Here is a 26,332-nt window from a genome sequence, read left to right as displayed (position 1 = left end):
GAAATTGTAGTTTAGTAGCATTAAAATCAAGTTTTGAAATTCCCCAAACATGATAAAAAAGCATAAATTTGCCGAGTTTTCCTCGAAGCAATCTGGAAAAAATTGATCGTAGCTACCTACTTGTGGCGGCCACCCTACGATATACTCCTTGAGTAACTACTACAGTAGAGAACCAATTATCCGGGAAGTTCGGGACCATCGCTATCCCGGATATCTGAATTTCCCGGTTTTCTGGATTGCTAAAAAGCGCTATTGGCCGATTGTTTGTAAAATTTAAATTACTATATAATAAATAATTAAGCATATTAAAATAAGAAGAAAACAGTTCAGAAATGCTTATGAATATCGAAATATAAAAAACTATTATTGTGAGAATAATTTAAACACTAAAAAACTTAAGTTATTCATAATACATGAGACCCTCACATTCTGTTTGGAAAAGAAAAAAAAATCCACCACTTTTCGATGTTTTAAAACGAAAGAAAATGAAGGGAAGGGCAAAAAATAAGTTTTTGAACCTAAATCTGCAAATTTCTACTATGTGTATAAAAAAATTCGCTTTCCATGCGACAATATTCATTTCCTTAGCTATCAATTAGAATAAAACACGAAAATTTCAAACTTACGAATGTACTTTTTAGTTCAAGAAAATATTTCGGAAATTTTGACCCGCATAAGGGATAACCATTTTAAGTTAGTGTTTGCAAACATTTTCTCGAGTTATGCGTGAGTAATATGTTGTTTATTAAGAAATCGTTCATATTCTTTTTGGTATTTCAAAAAAAGAAAAAAAAAGCTTAATTTTTCAAAAATTGCCAAAATTGCTTATTTTAAAAAAATAACGGGAAAGTAGGGAAAAAGTTGCCGGTTTTCTGGTTTCCCGGTTTATTGGTTCCCGGATAAAAGGTTCTGCACTGTACCAGTAGTGGCAGTAACCATTGAGAAGGAATAGATAGAGAGAGTGCAACCCTACTATTCCGATACGTCAACAGTACCATGTGACCTGGGGAGCAATTTCGAGTTGACCGTAACCGCTGAAGAAGTTTTCATTAGCTGAAGCCATGTATGATAATAACCTTTAACTGTAGAAGGGAAAAATTAGATTTATAGTGATAGTGCAGTATTCTAGCATTGTAAACTGTGAGGAAAAAGCCACACCAGGAGATCCAATAACTTTTCCCTACCGTGTACGAATGTTTTTTACTTCTAAATAAAGAAAAAATAGCATTTATATGCATTCAACGAGTACATATTCCACAGTAGCTTGTAATTTTTAAATTTTTGTACTTATTTTACCTATAAAAGTTGTAAAACATTGTATATCTTGAGTGCAAATAGCATTTTAGTTCCATAAAAACACTTTTTACTTAACTAGTAATTATTTTAACGGCTCTTAAGCATTTTTTGTACATTTGCTTTGTTGGCGAGTACTTTCTCGCCAAGCTCCTTTGAACAGCAGATGCGCAAGAATAAAGATTTGCTATTTTTATGCTTCAATTTAAATACTAGTATGCCTGCGTATGAAATCATTTCAAAACATTGATTACAATGCATATGAATCCATAAATTTTCAGTCAATAACGGAACACTTTAAACTATTTGTACACGCCCGTCATTTTAGGGAATAAACATCAAAATACATGAAAAGTGCAATTGCATTATATTTTAAAATCCGGAAGGAAGTGGGGAGAGGGAATTTGAATGATAGGCCTGTATTTGTATCCGTTATTTATTTATTTATTTATTATTATGCGGCAAAGGAGTTGGAGCCAGAGTTGCTCTGATCTGAAGCCCCGACTTCATAATAAGCGCCGTCGCGTCGTCTGAAAAATATTTAATGCAAAAAGAGCGATTGCGTGCCAAAACGCGACAACTTCCCAGCCAAAAAAGTCACCTGACCTGGGAAACATTGGATCCCAAGCTTATTTCACTGAGACATTTGCTATGGCTCCCTCCATTAGTATTCCTTCTCAATGGCAGTAACAGCTTGTCAAACTCTCATTACACATTTCACAGACGTATCAATACTAATTACATTATTTCATAGTTCTCCACTTCCAGCATTTACGCACGGATAAGCTTCTTCTTCCTTTGCTTAAAAAGACACTTCAATTTATGCAATTCAATTCCGCATGTGACGAATTGAGTATTGTGATGAAAAAATGAAAATGCATGCATAAAATTGAAATCATAGAAAGATTTTTTTCCCCCCACTATTCAACTACATGAAAACCTAGTTAGAGTAGTGGTAGTCACAGCTGTCAGTGTAGCCTGTCAAGCACTCACCACGATCAATACACATTCGTATCATCGACAGTCACTATTTTAGATTTCTTCATTTTAGTTGTAAAAATTTCTATTTTTCTCTCATCCATGTTACATTATTTGCAAAATGTTGCACATGTACCTCCCGCCATTATATTGCACTTGTTGGAAAAGGGGAAAAAAAGAACTTGACATAACCGAGTAAATCTGCAATAACAGCCGATTGGTACGTCTTAAATCCTTGCAATTTATTTCGATATTTTCCATTTCACTGCAAAGACTCTACAGGTAGGTTAGTTGCTAACTCATTGTTTCAAGTGCAGAACAAATTTATTTAGCTCATAAAGGGTTGGCTGTTTTGAAAAACGTTTTCTATTGAAACTGTTTGCTGTTGTGTTTTCTTAACTGCTGACGGAACAGGTATGTGATCACGTGGTCGTGTGAAATAATTTATCTGCAGTTTGAGTGCAGCTAGTGATTGAAAGTCCAAAACTTTGATCAACATTTAGTTAAAGACCTCAAATGTGTGAAATTGATGATTCATTGAATTAAGTACTTAGCAATCCCATTCTGCTTTAACTTTGTTTGAATCAATTTTTAACCGACTTCAAAAAGGAGGCGGTTATCAGTTCATACCGTATGTATGTTTTTTTTTTTTTTGTTTGTCCACTCATAGCGTCTCACCTAGTGAACCGATTTTGATGATTCTTTTTTTGATGGATAGGGGATGGCTCAACTTAGGTCCCATCACTTTGTTTGACCATATTTGTTCTTTAGAAAAAAAGTTATGGGCAAAAAAACAGTAAACTTTATGCAATTTCCCTATTAAATTGTAGCGAACTTCGCACTTTTCATCCGTGGATAACGGTGGCTCAGTGGTAGAATTCTCGCCTCCCACACGAGCGAGCCGGGTTCAAATCCCGACTAGGACAAAGTGAATTTTACTAAAATTTCGTTTCTACTGTTTCCCGTATTTTCTCGAATGTTCTATTAATTTCTGTATCTTTCCAAGTAGCTTGAGTATTCGCTTCATTTGGCTTTCACATTGGCTTCGCTATCTTCATCTACGCGACAACATGAAACTCATTGTTATAAAAGTTTGGTGCCATATAAGAGTAACATTAATAGTAATTGTAATGATAATTTTGAATAAAGGCTTTTCTAAAGCAATACAGTGATATAGGGCCGAACTTCTTACTAGGTAACTTCTTACTTTTACTGAAATATCTACATTTACACTAAAAAGAATGAAATAAAAAAATTTTGAAAAAAAATAGAACCGACTTCAAAATTGCTCTAAAAAGTGAAAAATAATTTTATTCTTTAAACACCATCGATAATACTTTTAAACATAATTTTTGAAGTTGGCGCAAAAATAAAAAGTAAAATCCATTGTAACCATGCTTCGTTCATATTTTTATCAAAAAATCATCCAAAGTTAGGAACGAAACATTTATATCGTTACTCAAATATGCTGTCATCAATGCGTAATGCATTTGGTAGTGAAGAAACTGGACCTGGTTAAATTTATACTTGTAGTTGAGTTATGGCTGTGAATGATTTTATCGATCGTTTTTGCGCCAACTTCAAAAATTATGTTTCAAAGTATTATCGATGGTGTTTAAAGAATAAAATTATTTTTCACTTTTTAGAGCAATTTTGAAGTCGGTTCTATTTTTTTTCAAAATTTTTTTATTATTTTCTGCACTAAAATTTGGCCGATTAAACTAAGACTATATCTGTATTTTTCAATGTCTCTATAGACTGCAATCCCTTGAAAATCTACAGAAATACTGCACGCTCTTTCGTAGAAAACTCAATTGTGTACGGAAGGTGTGTTTAACTCTGTATCTCCAATTATTGAAGTTAGAGAAAAATCAACTAATGCTTGTTTGAATCATTTGCTGGATATCAAATGAATTTGATATTTTAAATATTAAATTGTGAAAACAAAAGTGTAACTTGTATGCTGTACTAATCATGAAGTAAACAAAACAAAATGCAGTCTAAATGCTGTTCCTGCCTTTTTAAAAATGGAATATATTTAAATAATTATATATTTATTGCTATGATCACTGAATTATTGACTAAAAATATGGTGATAAAACTTAATGACGGTGATGAAAACTATTCCAGCTATTTGATATGAATAATTTTAGTTGTGCCTTTCGTAACCAACAGCACCGTTGAGGTTTGACAAGAGACCTAGTGCTATTAAATGTTCCAGAAAACTGTTCGAGAATTTTCTGAATAGCAAGTAAATTAATATTTTACACAACTGTCAATTAACTGATGTTCACCACAAATAGCTGACGCAGACCCTATCGTTGAAACGTCTATAGAGTTAATTAGGGACATTCTCGTACCAGTCAAACGTTTTTGATCAGTCGCTTGGTCGAAATACCATCCGACTCACCAATCAGATTTCAGATTCGTCACGTTACCTGGTCGAAATAGCATCCGACTTACCAATCAGATTTCAAATTCGTCACGTCACCTGGTCGAAATAGCATCCGATTTACCAATCAGATTCGTCACGTCACTTAGTCAAAATAGCGTCCGACTCACCAATCAGATATCAGATCCGTCACGTCACTTAGTCAAAATAGCGTCCGGCTCACCAATCAGACATCAGATTCGTCACGTCACCTGGTCGAAATTAGCATCCGACTTACCAATCAGATATCAGATTCGTCACGTCACCTGGTCGAAATCAGCATTCAACTTACCAATCAGATTCGTCACGTCACTTAGTCAAAATAGCGTCCGACTCACCAATCAGATATCAGATTCGTCACGTCACGTAGTCAAAATAGCGTCCGACTCACCAATCAGATATCAGATTCGTCACATACCTAGTCGAAAATGACATCGAAGTTAACCCGAGACTCACGAGAATCAGTTTGTATGTGAGGGTTGTGATATATTTAGATATTACTATCCAATAAAAAAAAATAAAAAAAAAGAAAGCCAGAAACAGATGAAAGATGAGAGCTGTGCGACGAAATTTTACCGTGCAAATAACTTGATGGATATTTCTGAACAAATTCTGCTGATAGTTTCAAGAAGAAATTTAATTCCTACCTTCGTTCAAATATGCACACTACAGTAAAAATTTAATCAATGTTCCCAAGAAGTAACTGCATCTCCTTCTTTTCCTTGACGAATGCTTTTTTTTTTCTTCAAAAAAAAAGAGAGAGAGATAGAAAGAAAAAACAAGGAACTGGGGATGTCTCCTGCAAATTATCTTTCTTCCCCTTCCGTCCACAATTTATTTCTTCCCCGTTCCACGTGTTTTTACTTCAACGCATCCTATTTATATTTAATCCGGTATTGATCCAGGCTTAACAGTATGATATTCGAGTCTTCTGCTTGCAGTGACTCAAATGCTTATTTTCTGAGTTTCATAATGTAGAAACACTGGATTTGTTTTTAAGCCATGAATATGTATTAAAAACAATTGTTGACAAAAGTATCGGTGTTACAAATATTGGAGTGTTTCAAATTTTATTAATCAGAGTATTATTTTATGAATCGTTTAATATAAGAATCCTGAAGCATAAAAATGCGCTAAAACGGCTGTATTGAGAGATGAAGACAAAACAACTGGGTCTTGGAAGCTTATTAGTATAAATATTTAAAAAATAATAACCAAAACCCTATGCACTTTATTTTTTGAAGCCTTTTTAAAAGTGTTCCCTGACATTTAATTATTTTTTAAATCCTGGAAAAAATGCTTCAAAAAATTATAAATTAATTTTAATATAGTTAGTGTTAAAAACCATTAGGCTATAACTAAAAACCAACATGACTTTTGATTCTAGTTAAAATAATTGGAAAATGCTTTTTAAAATCATACTGATTCGTGAGAAAATGCTTTAAATGACATATAAATTCATGAGAAAATGCTTTTAAAAATCAAATTAATTCACGAGAAAATGCTTCGAAAAAACATATCAATTTGTTATAAAGTGCTGTAAAAATCATATTAGCTCAAGACAAAATGCTTTAAAAAATCATATTAATTCAAGTATATTTCATAACTAAAAAAATATTTGACAACGTAAAAAACAACGAATATTTTACAGTAAATGTTGTAAAAATAACTTACTGTTCAAGTAGTAAATTTATTTGTCGTGGAACAAAAAGTATTTTACTTCTCAAATGTACAAACTGGAAAAAAAACGCACATGTCGCAAATGATGAAAAAAAAAAAAAAAATAGTTTCCGTAAGAACTAGTGCTGCAAAATTCAAAATTAGTTTAATAGTATCTTCAGAGTGTATCTTATTGATTATTGATTATAACAAAGCTGCAGTTTAATTCTCATTGTATTTTCGATTACTAAATTGGGTATTTTTCCAAATGGAGTCACGCGTTGTTTAAGGATTTAATCTATGTTGTTTGAAAGCAAAAAGCTTTTATCGGATGTCTTTTCATCAATAGGTCACGTATTCTGCACTGTAAAAGGGGTTCCCTGTATCCCGAAACACGTGTATGGAGTAATCTGCAATTTGTGTGCAATTAAACCAGGGGTGTCCCCCCTAAGAGCAAGGGTGCACCCTCCCTCCTATGTCGCGCAGACTCCCCCCCCCCCAAAAAAAAGTGAAAAATACTCTTTAAAGCACCCCTTTCCTCAGAAAAATTTCAATGGCACAATCTGCGCCATGCCCCCCCCCCCCCAGTTGGTCACCCTCGATTAAGTGCTGTTACATTTTATTTTGCTTTTCTTACAAAAAGGCATTTATTCAACTGTATTCAACATGATTTACTGTTTTCCCGCAGATCCAGCATGCTCGTGCCAACAGCCTGACCCACGCCCGCCTGATGCTTCACCAGAGGGAGCTCTCAGGCTCTCCACGACTTTCGCGCTCCAACTCCATCCGCTCCACCAAGTCCGAGAAGTTGGCCTCTTACATGCTGCAGAGGTCGTCGGACGGTGACCCCTCTCAAGACGGCAGCGCCATCTACGCCACACCGGGGGTCAGCGCGGCTTTCATGGCGGCTGCAGCTGCAGCGGCAGCTGCTGCGGGCTCGCAGCCCACGTCACCAAGCTCTGTGCCACAGGTAAATGCTAATGCCATTAGTATCTTATTATCATTTGAAATTAATGTGATTGATCATGGTACCACTAGATGGCGCTGACGCTTAACGGGCCTCGACAATGTATGACTTTTCTGTGTTAAACCCATGCAGCTCGTGCATCCACCAAAGTTTGTTTATTTTTGATTGGACGGCTCCCATTTTGACCGCAAGAGGCGCTGAGCGGAACCCTTGCATCCACCAATCAATGGCAACATAATGGAAGCAGAGGTTCCATCTTTGTCGCCATGAGTTTCAGCGATTGTGTAATTAAGTGGGGCCATGGATCAACAATTCTGTGCCTCAGAGCCAGACTGACTAAGTTCAAAAATTGCGATTTTCCTTTGATTAGTGTATTGTATGTAGAAGCCTATTCCGCATTAAGCCATGTGAACGAACGTGATTCTTTAAAACAAAAAAAAATGTTTAATTTTTTTACTAGAGTTAAAAGAACGCGTCCTTTCTTTTGCATGCTTCAGAGAAACGTTTATCCTCTCTTTAAAATCACCGCAATGTGACTTTGTGATTTGCGTCCATCTGACTCTGAGAAATAGAATTGACCTTGAGATTGAATGAAACGGTGAATAGTCATTTTCACCCAGTCGTACGTGTAGAGTTCAAATGTATATTCTTTGTATGATTCTTGTGAAAATAAGGAAGATTTTTGTGGCAGTACCTTCTCTCTCTCTCTTCGCTTTTTGGTTTTATGGATTTTTAAGTTTTCGAAAGATTCTCATAGTTTCTTTGATTTAGGCCTATACTTACGAGGCAGTTAGTTGAACCAACTTTTCTTCTAATCAGCCGAATGTATTCGAGCTGCTGCTCCACCACGCTGTTAAAACTGAACCGAGTTGACACAACTGGTTTATTCGTGTGTGGATGAGCAAACGCTTGGAAATGTCCTAGTGAGTTGAATGAATTAAAAACTTCTTGATTCAACTCATCTGGATGAGATGCCTGGTGTGCTTGATGGACTGTCGTGAAAGAATGCCGGGGGATTCCTTCACTTTTCTACCTGGGCGGTCATTCCAAGCTCGTCAGCTTGCGAGATCAAGATTCTCACTCACGTGATCGGTTGGGACGTAGAAATGTCGCAAAGTAGCATTCTAATCTACTCGAACCTAGCCGTAAGATAAGTTCGAACAGATTAGAATGCTACTTAGCGACATCTCTACGTCACAGCCAATCACGTGAGCGAGAATCTCGATCTCGCAAGTTGACGAGCTTGGAATGACCGCCCTGGTCAGACATCCTGATAACTGCCCGAAGGAGTTGATTCAATTAAGTTGCCTCCTGTGAAGGTGGCCTTATTTAAAAAGTAAATTTTAACTCTTAATTTCATGAAAGTGCAAATTTCTAAATCGGTTCTTGCATGTGCTTTCAGTTTCAAATTGTTAGATATTCGTCAAATTCAAGTTCTCTGCATTAATCAGCTGGATATATTTTTCCCGAATTTTCAGTCAATTTTAAAACTGAGCTATTATTCCATATTTTGTTATTTTAAATGAAATCATCTACCCATGGACGACAACCAGTAGATTTGATTGTAGTTCTTTTTTTTAAATCTCGTATATGTTTTCTAAGGGGTAGACAAAGACACTCACTGACTAGTAGGGGTCACGTTGCCCACACCTTGTTTTTTACAGTAAAATACTAGAAATGCATCAGTTGTCCGTTGACAAACTTGGCTTTTATTAAGGTGAACATGTTCACACCATTCCATGAAAAATTGATTTCAGAACAAAAATGTACAACAACTTAGATTTTTTTTTATGGAAAATACTATGAAACATTGATAGCAATTACAAACACAGATAGAACGTCATGTTTCAGAACATATTAAATTAGAAACAACCTGAAATATCGTTCTCAAAACAAAAGACACCCTTTTCTGTTTTTAAATGGTAGGCTACAAGCAACAATGTCAAGAATACAATACTTACTTCGTCTTTCACCAATGAAGACGTGAAGAATTTCTCTCGGTCAGATATTTTCAAGTAGGATAATTCCAAATCACAATTTTCGCAGGTGTTAATTATTTTTGCAACAACATATTGTGAGGCCCTTTTCTCCTTAAAATTTTCCCAATAAATAAAAATAACACTAAGTCTCCAACTGTTGAAGCTGGTGAAAGATATTCTATTTCAGTATTCTCATCGAAGTCTCTCTGATATGACCAGCTGGGTTACTCTCGGTTTTTTCATCTACTGTTGCTGATCAGTTACTTTTTCATGATAGAAGTTTTTTTTTTTTTGAAGTAGAAAGATCTTGAGAATTGCAGATTGCAAATCTTCTGCAGAGATCAATTTTCCAATTAATGGTCATCAGACAAACTCACTCCGTAATCATCAAACATTTTGAGGGTGACATGTTTGAAACGTTGAAAACTAAACCAAAATGTCTTTTAGGTACACCTTCATTCAATTAGCAAACGCTGAATGATAGCGATGGAACTCACTAGCTTTGTTGCTTCGCTTTGCGAAGGTTAAGTTTAAGGCCGATAAAATCCACTTACCATCAAGTCTTGATGAGCAATCGGCCAAATTACTACTTAACCTTTCTGGACGCCGTTATTTCATTTTGGACTACTCATCAATCTCCAGAAAGTACGTGAAGCACGTCAGAGCCACTGGTTATGTAACGACACTAGAAGATTCAAACTCTTTTTCGAAAACTGGCAAAGTCACTCCGGTGGGCAAAGTGCCCCCGTTGACGACAACTTAAAATGTTTCATTGAAAGATCAAACCATTAATCCGTTTCATTCTTTAGAAACTAAAAGTTCCACCCTGCAACTGTTCTTTCATTTTCTTTAAAGATGTTCAGAAGAAATTTGCATTTGCTCTCAATTATCCAACGCATCCATTAGACTGGCAACACAGGGGAACCAAAATGTTGTGGTCGTAATTAAATTTGCATTAGTTCGAACCTTCCCTCATCAGCTCCGGACGATTGCGCTCTGGTTCGAGATTATTTTGCTTGGAAAATTGGAACAAACTGTACTTAGTTTTAATGCAATGACTAATTGAGCGTTATGTATTGGGTTAGTGCAAAAGTTCGTGCGGAGTTGCAATAGATGGCGTTAGAACGGGCGTAAAGTGTTGTCATTAATACCACTATCTACGTAAGTCAGATCGTTGGAAAGGTGACATGTGCAGCTTTCATTCCAATCAAAATAATTTGTGCAGATACAAACTGCTTCGAGAAAGATTACTTTTAAAATGAGTATAGATAAAGTGCATTTACGGCATGTTATGCTTTACGAGTTTCGGAAGGGAATAAACGTTGCAGCAGCCGTAAAAAACATTCAAGACGTTTTTCAAGATCAAGCACCAGCTAAACGAACTGTGGAAAAATGGTTTGCAAAATTTCGTTGCGGAGATTTTAAGCTGAAAGACGAGCCACGCTCAGGTCGACCTTTCGATATTGATGACGACGTTTTGCGTTCTTTAGTTTAGAATACTCCGCGAATTTCAACAGAGGAAGTTGCTACAGCACGTAACGTTGACCAATCAACCGCTTTTCTTCGTTTAAAAAAAATCGGATTTGATTTAAAGCTCGATATATGGGTATCCCATTTGTTGACAGAGAGCAACAAAATCCAGCGAATTTCTGCTGCCGTATCTTTACTCGAGCGGCTCAAAAACGGGCCGTTTTTGGATCGATTAGTGACGGGCGATGAAAAATGGGTCCTATGCAACAACGTTCAGCGCAAACGCACATGGAAACACGCAGGTGAACATGGTGACGCAATGGCAAAGGCCAGTTTGCACCCGATGAAGGTGATGCTCTGTGTTTGGTGGGATTGCAAGGGTATAATTTGTTTTGAGTTTCTCCCCGCCGACCAAACGATTGATTCGAACAAGTACTGTCGTCAATTAACTAATCTGAACCGAGAAATCAAACAGAAACGTCCAAGTTTGTCAAATCGCAAAGGCGTAGTCTTTCACAAATCACACGTTTCAAGACAGACGCTACGCAAACTGAACAGCCTGAAATGGGATGTCCTAACTCATCCACCATATTCTCCTGTTATCGCACCATCGGATTATCACTTATTCCGGTCATTGCAAAATCATTTAAATGGAAAAAAACTTGAATCTTTGAATGCCTTACAAAACGTCGTGTCTTCGTTCTTCGAATCTAAACCACGCAGTTTTTATGATCGGGGCATCTGTATGCTGCCAGAACGTTGGAAGAAGATTATGGACAACGATGGAGAATATATCATTGATTGAATAAAGAGTTTTGCTTGCCTAATCGCTGTATGACTTTCTTTCACAAACTCCGCACGAACTTTTGCACTCACCCAATATATTAATCGAAACGCTATATTGGTTGTAGTAAAAGATCGTCTGTCTTAATTCTCTATGAATATAATAAATTAAATTCATCCAATAGTACTGCAACTGTATAGTGTATAGGCCTGTCCAAAATTTTAGACGCAGTGGCAAATCATGAATGAAAGCATACATTTTCAATGAACTATGTAGATGTTAATAAAGTACAGTTGAAGGTGTACATATATAGTTGCTTCAGCTTATCACAACATGATCTTTTAACTCATCTATCACGAGGTAGTCGAAGCAAAAAACAGTAGCCACATTCAGAAAAACGAAATGACAGTCATATTCCGAAAAGAATTTTTTTTAAACTTACGTCATTGGTTTATTGAGTCACGTGGTTTGCATCGCTGATGAAAATAGTGTTTGATTTGTAACCTACCAGAAATTTTAAGCTGAATTGGGAAACCATATTTAAATAAAACTTAATCTGCAATTTGCAACTAAATGATCCACAATTTAATTAAACTATAGGAGTCGCTGCAATCTCTCTCTAGTGGCGGCTACTGAAAAAGGTAAAATCACACGGAGGATATGACTTATCAACTGAGGTCTGCGCAAAAGTTAAATGTTTTACCTCTTTAACTAATTTCTTCCATCACCAGTAGGTGACGTAATCAAGTAATAGAACTGCGAATCTTAAACCCAATTATAAATTCCAGCTCAAAAGGTTACCAGAAGTAGTGGAACAAAATATCCTAATACAATAATATTAGAATTTTCATGGACAAATGTTTATAGGAACGCATATTAAATTTAAACAAGTGGCGTTTCCAAGAGCTGTTATTTAGATCTTACAGGTCTTACTTTAGAGTTAGAGAACTCTTTGAACGATACCTTCAGTTTCTTATTTTTTAAATTTTGTATTGTGTCTAAACGTTTGTGTAGGCTTTTGCAGTTGGTGATGTTGTCCACAACCGCTATTACGAATCACATTAATACCACGATCTCTTCACCTCCGAAGTGGCTACTTAACAACTGTGAAAGAAAAAATGTGATACGTTGTAAAAAGTTCACAACGGTCCTGTCATGGCTAACTTTAATGGAATGCCGATGAAAAATGAAAATTAAGAGAACCTTCTCGTACTTTAGAGAAACAAGAGGATTATTGTCTAAGAATTGCTAGAAGCTCTGTCAGGCAGAGTTCTACCTCAGACTGGGTGATGTTTATATGGAACTTACCATTTTTGATTGTATCTTCCAAACTTCAAAGGGCCGTCTTCTCAAAAAATAACGAAAGTTCAGACCTCTGTCTAAAGGATCCTTCACTGGAATTCATTTACACTACAACTTTAGTGCTTTGAGTTGCACAATGTCCTCATGAAGCAGAAAAGTCGTGTTTCATCTCAGATAGAGGATCGTTCATTCGTTGGCGAGTTCAAATAGTTATTGCTGTTACTCAGCTGTTTTCATTACGGATAAAAATTCTTCTTCATAGGTAAAAAAAAGTATCCATAAAATGTTTACCGTGCGTCAGTGAGTTTTGATATATCCAAAAGTACAATGAAAGTAGTTATGTGATCTTTGATGAATCGTAAATGCTGAGTTTTTAAAAAGTGAATGCAAAATATGCCCTTAAAAATCCGAGACCTTTTGGCAGTAATTTCTCCACAAAAAAACCGTAATGATTCATACTCTTAATTAAGAAGTTGATAAAGACTCCAGTTGTTGAATAAATCTCACTTGTAAAGGGACAAACAAAAAGCTTATACTGAAAGCTTCATATCTTTCTCGAAATTTAAACAAAGTATTATCACTTAGTTTAAAAAGCCTGAAATAAATTTATATTGAAGGCAGCCTTCATGTGTGATTGTGATGCTAATGCCCCCTCCCGAAATTGAAATTCTGACTAGCCCTTTTGTTTAATACCTCAATTAGCAGCAGACTCCGAACAAGCTGAACTTCTGACACCGTAATAATTCCCTTCGCTCTCTCTCTGAATTCTTTTTCAAAGGAAACGTCCCTGTGACTGTAATGAATTCATTTACTTTTTTAGAGAAAGGAAAAATTAAGTAAGAAAAGAAAAAGTATTCTGTGTTGTCACGCATTATTCATGTAACGAGAAAAGAGGTGAGAGTGTTTTGTTAAGAGGCGAAACGATAGCACAAGCTTGAAATATCGATTGTTAGCAGGGTTATCGATTCCTGGGTGTCGTTTCTAAAGAGGATGGTCATCTCGCGGCTGATTGGGTGAACCATTGAATTGTTCGGAATCAAATCGGGAAGTCTTGGGAATTGAGATGAACGGAGAAAGATTTCCCATGACAGAGGGTTTATCCTCGTTGGTTAGCAGTGGATATTGAACCAGTTCAGACGTTAAAATAAATTCCAATGTACAACAATGGAAATCAATGGATGGTTTGGCTTTTGGGTAAATGTTTCACATTGCGTGTTTCGTTAAAGCAGTGCATGAGTTTTGCGCATTCCTGCACTGGTTTAATGATTCTGCATTACAGCAGATCTGCCGTGGGTAGATAAACGGCAGTATCTGCAGAAATAAGTTTTCGAGATATTCGAAGAAACGTGTTTCGAATTGCATATTATGGAAATGTTGGAATTAGACTTTTTTTTTTTTTTTCAGCTGAAACCAAATAAGCAAACTCCTTTACTAATAATAAAGATGAAAGTCCGTGTCTCTGTCTGTTGCGCGCATAGTGCCTAGACCGTTTGGCCGATTTTCATGAAATTTGGCACAAAATGAGTTCTTAGCATAGGGTTGCGCACCTTGAGGCGATTTTTCGAAAATTCGATTTTGTTCTTTTTCTATTCTAATTTAAGCTCATTTTACCGAGCAAATTACCATAACACGAACGAGTAAATTACCATTACATGGACGAGCAAATCACTATAATATTGACGAGCAAATTAACGTAGCATTTTGGCGAGAAATTCATCATCCATTATTTGTAAATATACAGGCGAACCAAATGGCCTTTTAATTTCCTTCTTCGGACAAAGCCGTGCAGGTACCGCAAGTGTACAATAAATCTAACCTACAATAGATGACAAAAATGCAAAAAAAAAAAAAAAAAAAGAAAAATTTGCAGTTACTGACTGCCTTTTATCTACCTACAGTGGAGATGTATTTTATACCGTCGCAGAGCTCGTGTACCGCTAATTTCAGACTTGAGTTGCAACTAGTGGCGTACGATATTTCTTTTAGCATCGCAATGGGGTCGTTTCCAAAATTTTAAAAGTATTTTTTCGGAAAGAGCATGATTAAAAACATAGAATCTGACCATTTTTTAAATAATTTGTTAAGGTTTAATATTTTTAAAAAATTACTTAAATCGGTGCTCTTTCATCGTTTAACGCTTCTGCCGATGACATCACAAATGATGAAAAGCCATTCACGGTCCAAAATATTTAATTCGCATCTTTACTCACGTGTATTGGCAACGATATAGTTGGTAGCAAGCGTAGAGCGCAATTTTATTTCGGTGCTTGATTATCATAACGTGGAAACGTAGTAGAAAGATGCGGCAAAGTGCATCATTTGTGACGTCATAAAGACCACGCCTTGTTTGACATTTAAAAAAAAATAATTAAAAAAAAACTGTTGGAAAAATAAAAGTATTTTCTGGATCCATGTTTTTTTTTTTTTTTTTGCTCATTTTATCTATTTCAATGACTAAAAGTAGTACTTTTGACTGAAGGAAACCACCCCATTGTTACACTATGAACTAATTTTCTTCACATGAGCTGAACTTTCATTTTTTATGCTTTTTGACCACTTTTGTCAAGATTTTTATCCATTTTATCTTTGGGCTTCGGAAGATTCATCATCACCTGATAGTTTTGTATACGACAACGAGTCCCGTTGTATTTCCGTTTTGTTTCGTGACTAATGAATGATTGTTTTCCAAGTTCAACTTTTTTCTGTTGCTTCCATGTGCTCCTTCCTGCAAATGAAAATATTTATTCCAAATTTAATTAATTATCTTTCGCAATAACATTCTTCTTTCATCCGATGCGAGGTATTCTTTTTTCTTGTTCTCCCAACTGATGGTATGTGTTCCTTTTCACGCTGCCTTCCTTAACAAAATGGATAAATTCTTTTATTTATTTAATTTCCTTTTTCTAAGATTTGTTGATTCATTTACATTAATGTTATCTGAAGTTGCATTCTTCCTTATGTTTTTAGTTAGTAAACAGTGCTGAATTAGTGCTAGTGCTTCATGTGTGTATGCGTGTGTGTATGTGTGTTCAAATTTTTATTTTGTCTTGCTACACTTAAATTGATATTTCTTTATGTTCCAAATAAATGACCTACGTAACTTACTTTTTGTTGTATCCTTTTCAACCTTGGCGTAATATTTCTTACATTAAATGCTATGCAATTTTGTTTTGATAGGATTTCATTTCAATAGATTTATCGTTTATTGCTCAAAACTCTTTACAAGGAATCCAAATACGTTGGATTCTTGTTTAGCTGCCTGAACTATATCAAGAACATGGACTCTACTTCTATATAATGCAATTAAATTTTAATGGTTTCCGGAAACAATATTTAAATAATAATTTTTGGCTCAGAAATCAGCACATTTTATGTGATACGTCCGTTACTGAGCAAAATTAATGAGGGCCTACCATGGAGGTGGGAAGACCGTAAATCACAAAAATTAATTTTACGCGAGAAGCAAGAAATGACAGGCCAAGAGGAGTTGACTACATGCAAGTGCCACCTACCGTCGCTCGTAGAAACTAAACCATTTCGCCCATTGTCTTACTGTTTATATCATTGGCTTGAGTGTTTCCTGTTTTTTCTGCGAAAAAAAAAAAACGAAGAGCTCGAAATTTGTGAGTTACTGTCTTTCCCATGTCATCCCCTTAAATTACTTAAAGATTGTTTTTGAGAATCTTCAAAATGTTATTGCATTACATAGCAGTAGAATTGTTCCTGTTCTTTATCAAGTGCTTGCAATGTAACAAGTAGTGGTGTTCCCATTGGGCATACTGCATATAAGCGGTATACTCTCAAACACTTTTTAGACATATAGCGTATACCCTCAACCTTCATAAATTTTCATATTATGACTTACTATGTACAGTGAAGCACCGTTTATACGTTTCTCTTTTATACGTTTTCATCATTTATACGTTTTTTAATTTGGTCCCTGCAGAGTTTAATACATATTAATGTATCCTGCTATACGTTTTTTTCATTTGTACGCTTTTTTCATATGGTACCTTCAGAAACGTATAAACGGTGCTTCACTGTATATGATGACATACGCATATTGTGCGTAGTGGATTACTGGGAGTATACCCTCAGAAAAATGAATGAGAACACCACTGGCAACAAGACTCTAACATATTTGGAGTCTTTGTAAAATCTTTTCTTCAACAAATGATAGTTCTGTTACCGCAGCATTGGCATTGCCGTTTAGTATTAGCAGCATTTTTCTGATGAAAGCACCCTTTTTTTTTTCCTTTTAAACAGGGTGGCAGTCGGTATAACATGTATCCCCTTTCTCCTGGTACGACGGGATCTTCGGTGCCTACGTCAGACAGCTTCTCTGGTCAGCCAAACGGACGGAGTTCCATGTCGCCCTACATGACAGGACTCCTCTCCAAGATGAACAGCAAGGATGATGACAGTAAGCTACAAATTGGAATTACTTAGCTCATGGTCGTAGTCACCAGCCGATTCGAACCACCGATTGAAGTCTTTTGATTGGTTGAAGACTCCTTCGAATGGCGGTTCAAGTGGTAGCTTGAAGCTCGAATTAGTTGGGGGCTACGACCATTTGTGCAACCTTATTACATTGATATCTATTTTTTTTTTTTATCTCCTCATACTTTCCTTAATAGTTATGGCATTCGTAAAGACATCTATTGTTTCTACCTTTTTAAATTAGCTACAATATTAAGAGCTAAAATGAAACAAGTAGCAGTTTGTTTTTTGATCATAATGTAAAATTGTGATTGTATTTGTGTTGCACTTTTTACAAGCGTTATAAGACATCCCCACGATCGAAAGAGGTTTTTTACTGAATGAAAATTACTAATTTGCAAGATTCTCTTAGAGATGCTAAAATTACCAATCATATCCCACCATACAGATATAGAAAATAATCGATACAAATAAAAAGGACATCACGGTTTAAATGATGTTTGCATCTTCGATGAATTGTATCCCGCAGTTCTAATTTTAAGTGTGGCTTAAATAGTACAAAAAGTTAATTCGCTAACAACGAAAAGCAACTTGGATTCTTTGAATGTTACATTTTTATGTTTTTAAATTATTTTTTTATTCCTTTATCAAACATTCTGAGAGTCAAAGTAGTTAACCTTTTTTTTTTTTTCAAATCTCATCCTTAGAAAGGTAGTTTACAGAATGAATCACTAATGCAGCCTTCACTGATTTTGCATATTTCAGTCCTCTAAAATGAATTCCACTTCGCCAAAAAAATGCCAAGAAGTATTTTCTCAACCTGAAAATTATCTCTTTTTTAATGTGTTCATATAAAATCTCCTAAAATTGAAAAAAGTGCTGAATAAAAGGAAGAAAATTATTGAGAAATAAAACTTTAAATATTGTTCATTAACTTTTTGACAAAAAAGTCAGTGCTTTTGTAATTTTGTATTATAGTTGCAGTTTAAAGGGCATAATATGCTATGAATTATTTGAAACCTTGAATATTAATTTTAATTTTTGAAATCTTTAGTTTTTCTCGTTCACTAATTCCAATAGTTTCTTTTCTAATGGTAACAAAAAATTATTTTGGAATAAAATTACATCAATTCAGAACATTGATCTTAAAATATATATAGTGAGACATGGGAAAGTTTAATTTGACCCATTTATGACCTAAAAAAATTTAAATTGCGCCAAAAAGAATATACTGCATTATTGATGTGGGCAAAACTTGTTTTATGAAGAAAAATTGGAAATAAAACACAATCATTAAAAGTAATAAACATTGTCGCTGCAAGTAGTGGAGTAAATTAGCACTGCTTCCTGAAAATTTTCAACAGTTATTTTTCTTGTTCTCACGAATGAAACTATTATCTGCTAAAAATTATTTACTGTGATTTTTAAATCTTTGTGGCAAAAAAAAAGCAACATCCTCTTTTCTTTCATTACAGTACATGGTTCTGCATTGTCTTTGGTGTCCACAAGTTCCTCGATTTATTCCACGGTAAGTAAATATTCTTTTTTTGTTTCTCTCTTTACCCATAGATGGCAGCACGAGTGTTAACGGTTTTTTTTTTGCGCTCTCTTAGTTTCGGTTTTCTTTTTCTCCTTTCCTTAACATTTTAATTTCGTGATAAGATGTAAAAACAGATTACATGTTCTTACTGAGCTCATTTTTTATTTTCTTACATGGTTACTTGCTTCCATCTTAATGACATAGTACTCCCCTGGAGAGGGCGCAGTGGGGCATTCCACAACATCGTACCCCAGACATATAAGTACGATAAAGGGAAGAAATATTAAAAAGACTGAAATAAAAACGAATAGCTTTGAGGAAGTGAATATTAATTTGTATTAAAATAGTTATTCAACAAAGAAAATGATTCGGAACTCCAGCGCTCGAATACGCTACCTTGCGGTGATTTACAAAACTGCCGATGGAACTAAAACATTGCCACGTTTTAGTTCCATGTGTGTCTGTTGACGTAAACACAGGCAGTTTGTTCTGAGTATTTATTAACGCAATCGATGTGTCTTAGTTTGCTTTCAGCTACAGAAATTAATTCGTCCCCTAAGAGTATTCTCGAGCTTCTCAAAATAAGGTTAGTTTTCCTTATTTCTTTCAAAAAAGTATTAAATGGTGGACGCGTAAACAAGAAAACTCTGGATTAACAAAATTGGATAACGTTATACCAGGTAAATTTTTTTATTGTTTTGTATGAATTTGTAAGAATATGAGTTTTTTTTAATCTTAAATTAATTTAACTAATCATATTTTACAGCAGCATTTAGTTGGAATGGACAGTATGCAAAATATTTTCTTGGATTTATTATCGTAGAACAAAATGAAAAATGTTTAACCTAGAAAGAATTTACTTTATTCCTTTTATTCTCAGCTGAAAGGTTTCGCCAAATTTGTTTAGGGTTATTATTTTGGTATTGTGCGAGCAAAGTAGCCTTGGCGAGATTTCGCGTTTTTAGTTAAACCATTTTTAATTTTTATCATGAGTGGAATAAAATGGTAGTAAGATTACAGAATTCGATAAGTGAAAAGAAATAATGGTCAATCAACTGAAAAGAAATAATGGTCAATCAACTGAAAAGAAAACTACCACCATATATCCGTGAGAATTTTGTTGATGATTTGCATAACATGACACAATTAAATCGTAACTCAGAAATTAGAAAAATCGAAACAGAAAATTTTTAAATGAACCGATTCGGGAATTCGAGAGAAATAACTCAGCTACAAATGGAAAAAAAATAAGCGCTAGCCAAGCAAGGCAAAGAAGTATCATCTTCTTTCGATAATAATTTGTAATGTCATATTGAATTTTCTAGCATTAATTGTTGTTCTTGTCAGGCCACAATTATTATTTAGTTTTATCAAGAATTGATAAATATCGAATTCAACATCATGGAAATAGCTGCTTAGAACTACGAACTACGTAGTTTGCATTAATCTTTGACGTTTAGTAATGCTTCTTGAATTCTCATTTCTTTCTACGTGGGCCAGAATATCCACAAGACTTTGAAAATTAATTTAAAAAGAATAAAGCGAAAAAATCATACGTACGAACAAAAATCACAACACTTTTAGCATTTTCTTCGTTACCATGTGCGTTTGTTTTAGTTTTCAATTCCGCCATTAGACAGTGACTTCAGTGCCCCCTACAGTTCGTTGGAGTTGCGAATTGCAATTTGTAAAGTGTGTGCATGATTTCTGTCTTAGTTTGTCAATTTTTTTATTTTATTCTTTTTGGAAAAGAATTCTGCAGATGCAGTGGTTTTATTCTCAGTATAATATTATACATCTGTTTGTGTGTTTTTTTTTATTTTATTTATTTATTTATTATTTATTTATTTATTTATTTTAAAGAAACAATTTTGCTGTTGCACCAATTCATACATTCTTAAGTTGATTTTTTCATTTGTTTTCTTTTTTATACTTAAAAAAAAACTTTGCTGTTGTAGTAGTTCACACATTCTTTATTTGAGTTTTTTTTTTTTTTTCTTTTTTTTTTTTTTTTCAGGAAAAATGTTTTGCTATTTCACTAATTCATACATTCTTAGGTTTAGTTTACTCATTCGTGATTTTTTTTTTCTTTTTAAATTCTTTTAGGGAAAATTTGTTACCGTTACACTTATTTGTGTGTTATTCATTTGATTTGTTTGTTTGTTTGTTTTTCAATTTTTATTTGCCTTTTTCTGGAAACTAATTCTGGTGTTGCACTAATTTATAAATTCTTTGTTCGATGCATTACTTTTTTTTTATTTTGAATTCTCTGTGTTTTTAAAATGAATTGTGCTGTTGCATGTCCTGTACTTACTTTGAAGTAATGACGAAAATAAAATCCTGAATAATTATGCAGTGCCAGGAGCATTAACCCAGACGCACCTGTGATAGTGAATTCTCCTGAAATAAAGTGTATACAGAGGCTGAAAAAGTTCACACTATTTGAGAAATTAGGTTTGATAACATTTGAATCAAAATCCAAGACATGAAATACAAATTCTGTTTTTAGCTTTTGGGGAGGAGAAGCCCCACCAAGCTTTATGTATTCACGCCCGGACATTTTTTAAGAAGCGAATCAGAAATTTCCGCACTAATCTCCCCATCCCGCCAAGAATCTTATCCCCCTTTGCGTGATCTTGTTATGAAAAGCGTCAACACTAGCCCCCCCTCTTTTTTTCACCAAATACATCTGAGAGATATAGCTCTATGTGACGATTTCTCATTTTGATCGTGCGTGACACCTGTCAGTGAAATGTCAGTGCCGGGGATGTTCCCTCGGAGCGATAAGAAGGAGAGAGGGAAGGGACGTTGTTTTTCCGGAGGGTGCGTGGCGTGAGGTGTCAGATTTATGGCAGCAAGTGTGCTGTGCTTGTGATCTTCTTCTTCCGGTAATCCAATCGTCATGTTGTTACCTTTAATGGTGGACTGACTCCCAGATTTTGGGGAGAGAGAGAAGTAGGGGATGAAATTAGAGTCTATATCTACGAACAATTTTTCTGCTCGTCGATTTTTTTGCACAAAAAAATGAGTAAATATAATATGAGTTCGTACATGTACGTTTTGTTTAGTTTTATGCGCTTGGATATGGCTGGTTTTTGCTCTTGTGAAGAATAAAAATTTACCACTTGAACAGTAAAACTTTTGGGCTATATTTACGAATGTTTTAGGACAGTGGTGGCCAACCTAGGACCCGCGGGCCACTTCCAGACCGCGAAGCTGATCCGTTCTTTTATTTAATTTTACTAATTGAAAAGCACGATAAATGAGTGTTAAAAATTTCGTTTCTGAAAAACAGATGCATTTAATAAAGTAAGCAACAAGTAATTGATGACAACAATTATTGGCTTTTAATTTTCTTTCCTTTTCATATTTTCCCATGTTATTTAGATAAAGCTTAACTATTCGAAATTTTATATGTGTTTTGGCCCGCGCGAGATTCACTTTAATGACAGGGGTGTTTGTGATCCGAAAATTTTGGGTCACCGTTTCCGAAAATTTAGGACTGACAACACATTCTAAAACTGAAAAATATTTGAAAAAAAAAAAAAAAAAAAGACTTTTAAAATGGTTTGGGTTGTTTTTTTTTCCAATGATTTCAATGATTTTTGTATGCAAATGTGAAGAGTTTTTACGGGGGGGGGGGGGGGGGGGGGTGTCGAGCATCCTCACAGTGTTTCCGAAAATTTCAGCTTCAGAAAATTTTACTTGAGTCCAATATTAGTAAAATTTTCTGTTTTAGTATGAGGGCCGATCGCGGGTAGAAAAAGGTTGAACACCACTGTTCTAGGACGTTTGGCTGCAAAGTATTGCTGTTTTTTGTTTCCAAATGTGTTCTTAAATTAGAAATCGTACTCAATTTAAAATATGATTTTTTTAACATTTTCCCGATTATTTAGACACAAAATAAAAGCCAAAGAACAGTTTTGGAGAAGTTTTTTTAAAAGGGTTAAATGCAACGAGAATAACGCTAAAAACATCAAACTCAAATCATTGCCGGTTTTCTCCTAATATCAAGATGTGAATTGAACAGAATAAAAGTTTACCATCTCCTTAATGGTTTTCACGAAATCCAAGCCTGGTAGTAAGATTTTCGTTAACGGTTATCGCATAAATGTTCTTATTTTCTTCCCCGTTTTCATCACGTTTTAAGATGGATTTCTTTAATTCGTGCAATCAAACTTTGCGCAGTCTTCAGTGTGATTCTATTTCTAACTGAACTTTTAATGCAAGGAATTATTAAAATTAGCCACTGGTCGAATTACTATTCCTCTGCGTAAAATTGTAGTCGTATTTGTTTCGTGTTCGTGGCAATGAATATTAAAAATGTTTTTCATTAAAATATGCCTGAATGTTTTCTTTTTGTTATATGTTTGCGAGCAATATCTTTTATTCCTGCAGTTCTAGTTTCTTATCGTTTTTAAAAATAAAAACTATTAAACTAATCTCACAGCAAATTAAATTTTGAAAATTTAATATTTCATCTCTTTTGAGAAACGGAATTTCCCTCGCATGTGTTGCATGACTTTCGGCACATCAAATGAAACTCGAATAAAGAAAAATCTTCCACTTTAAATAGCACTTAACTTTCATTTCAACTAGCACTCAACACCTAGGAACGGGGGAGGAAAGAAATGACCCGTTCGGAGTTAAATGCTTGTTAACAATTCTTCCCAATCCAATTATTTCAAAATAGTGTGCGATATATTGAATTTTCTACCGTTTGCAGGATCTTATTTTGATTGCATTACGGGACTTATTTATGGAAAACATTTTTCTTTTTAAATCTGGAATTCATTTTAAACTTTGAAAAAGTGGTCAATAAGCGTGTATATATAGCCAATAAGATAATGTATTAATAAATAAAAAACTTGCTTTTTCAAATACGATACTTATTAATTTTTTTCAACTTAGTCCTCTACGTGCATTTATCAATCATTCATTTTTTTTAAATAAAATATTTTATTTATTTATTTATTTATTTATTTATTTTGGTTCACCTCACGTCACCATCGTTGAGGTTCCTTTGATTTTTCAGATTACCATAACGACGAGAATAAGCCTAGCTCGTTGTTTTTAATATTTATGTAGAGAGACTAATTTTCGTTATCATGGTTGCAAATCGTTGAAATTTTGCAGTTTTTTAGTTTTTTACAAGTCAAGGCTTGTCTTGAGTTTAGACGAATCTGAGACAACTCAAATGTACACAGGGCCGCTTAGAGAAAAGGCGGGCCGCTTGTCAGTTATGTCGCTGGGCCTTTCCCGCCTCCCCCCCCCCAAAAAAAAGAAAAGAAAAGGTTTTAAAGATGAAAAAAGGGGGGAGAGAAACAATCAAAACTGCTTACTAGAAAGCAATTACCTCTGTTTAAAGTGCCACAACAGTAAATACTATATAAAGAGTAAATTTTACTTAATCTTAACGTTTTCTCTTATTCCGAGCTCCCCCCGCCCTCACTTTTTCTTTTTTTTTTTTTCTTTCTTTTCTTTTTTTTTTTTTTTTTTTTTTGCGTCAGTGTCGCCCTCCCCAAGGCCGGGCCCCTAGTTTCCAACTAGGCTGATATGGCCTCTCATCGGTCCTGAATGTACATACTAAATAAAAAGGGGGGGGTAAAAAGGGTTATTCTGCGGCGTATGATAATTTCTCCTGTTGATTCCTCTACTGCTGCTTTTCTAATGTATTGTCCATGTGTTCTATGTATTCGCAGGCGGAGGAGAAGCAAGCTCACGAGATAAGGAAGCTAAAGCGGGAACTGGAGCAGGCTCACGAAAAGGTGTCCACACTTACCTCACAGCTCACCACCAACGTGAGTACCCTCAGATCCATTTTTTCTTTTGTACTAATTTGTTCATAACTAAAAGCAGTGGTTTAACCTGAGTGTCTACCCACCTGGAAAAGTTGAGGAAATTTTTTAGACTCCTGGAAAGCCTAGAAAAAGTCAGGGAATTTTTTTAGACACTTGCAAAACCTGGAAAGTCAACATAATTTTTAATTTTTGAAAAAAAGTGGAGTTTTTTTTTTTTAATTTATGCGAAAAGAGATTGAACTTTTTTTGCTCAGCTATTGACGCTGCGGTTTTTAATATTTTTTTTACATATTGTTGTACTTTTTTGTAAAATTTGAATTTTAATGCTTTAAATAAGGAAAAATAAAATTAAGAAAGTTTAATAGAACGATGTATTTATGTAAAAATTGGATTTAATATTTGAGAAGGGAAATCAATGGTACAGTTACTTATAAAATGGTCGTTCAAAATATTATTTTAAAAAACGCATCAACAGTTCGACACCTCGAAATTCATGATGTCAAAATGGAAAAATTGGGGAAATTGAAGACAAGTCTGGAATAGACACATTGTTCAGATTTGGGTTAAAGTGTACCAAATCTGCCTTACAAAAACAATCAGAGCTGTCATCATACTTCTCGAACTTCTTCCTTGTTGTTTTCGACCAGTCAAAGTTATTAATGAACGAAATTGTATTTTATTTTTCGCCCCAAGATTCTGTCTCTTTACTACCGTACCGAAAAGGAATAGTTCCTTGAGTGCAGGCCCTCCCTATCTCTGCAATCCTTAAATGTATCAGTTCGTTTCAGAATATACCATGCTTCTAAAAATTAAAAAAACAATGATTCTATTCACGTGATGTCACTGCTGGTGTTGGATGTCCTGCACTAATCCAAGTCGACGGTGTTCATTCATTTTTTCCACCTAAAAGCTCTTCGTATTGTTTTAAAAAGATGTCTTTCAAAAGTTTTCAACTTTGAAATGGTTTAAAAGAATGGTGAACTATTCACTTAGAACAATTTTGGCTCTTTTTAATCGTATTTTCGCGGTATTAAGCCTTTTGGTTCCTCATCAGAAAATCATTGAAAACCCGAGTTTTATTTTTATTTATCGCTTCCTCGGCATTTTCCCCATAATTGTAAGTTTGTACTAACCCTAGAAAAGTCATCATGTGTATACTAAATTCAGTGTTTATTTATAATAAAACGTTTTTCCTTATCGCTACAAACACAACTAGTAACACCGACCCTAAACCAAAATACGCTATGGCGAAAAATTTAATGAACCGTTATCGGACCGAGCGTAAGGTCCTTAAACAAATTTAATTTTTATTGAAATTGATTTCTTTAATCTTTTTATATATATAATTTAAATACCGCTTCTGCAATGCTGACTAGTTCATGGAACGTTGCCACGCTATCTTCATTGCATTTCATTATTTCTGTTGGGCAATTCTCGAAAAAATGTCCCGTGCATAACGCTTGGTTTTTTATTTTATTCAAGTAACTATTAATTAAATATGGGATTAACTGTTATGCTTTGATAGTATATTAAAGCATGTATTATTCCCCAACAGCATTATTTTTTGAAGGCTTTGGTTAGCTGGAAAAAATAAAAAACTTAGCATTATGCACGGGACATTTTTTCGAGAATCGCCCTGTTGCTGGGTTATGAATATTGGTTATGTTATCTGTTTAATCTAAGTTATC

At 34.7% G+C, this 26,332-nt stretch overlaps 1 protein-coding gene across 2 annotated transcripts in view; it reads left to right on the top strand.

The window, feature by feature from the left end:
* LOC129230050 (neuron navigator 2-like) overlaps nucleotides 1-26,332 on the top strand; it is a 223,189-nt gene that overhangs the window by 89,849 nt on the left and 107,008 nt on the right. For both annotated transcript variants that reach the window (XM_054864435.1, XM_054864434.1), the window contains 4 exons: nucleotides 7,050-7,331; nucleotides 17,130-17,286; nucleotides 18,779-18,831; nucleotides 24,546-24,644. In XM_054864435.1, coding sequence (XP_054720410.1) covers nucleotides 7,050-7,331; nucleotides 17,130-17,286; nucleotides 18,779-18,831; nucleotides 24,546-24,644 — 591 coding nt within the window. The remainder of the gene's footprint in view (nucleotides 1-7,049; nucleotides 7,332-17,129; nucleotides 17,287-18,778; nucleotides 18,832-24,545; nucleotides 24,645-26,332) is intronic.

This window comes from Uloborus diversus, chromosome 9 (assembly GCF_026930045.1).
Source record: "Uloborus diversus isolate 005 chromosome 9, Udiv.v.3.1, whole genome shotgun sequence".
Classification (NCBI taxonomy): domain Eukaryota; kingdom Metazoa; phylum Arthropoda; class Arachnida; order Araneae; family Uloboridae; genus Uloborus; species Uloborus diversus.
This window is presented reverse-complemented; position numbering and strand designations above follow the sequence as displayed.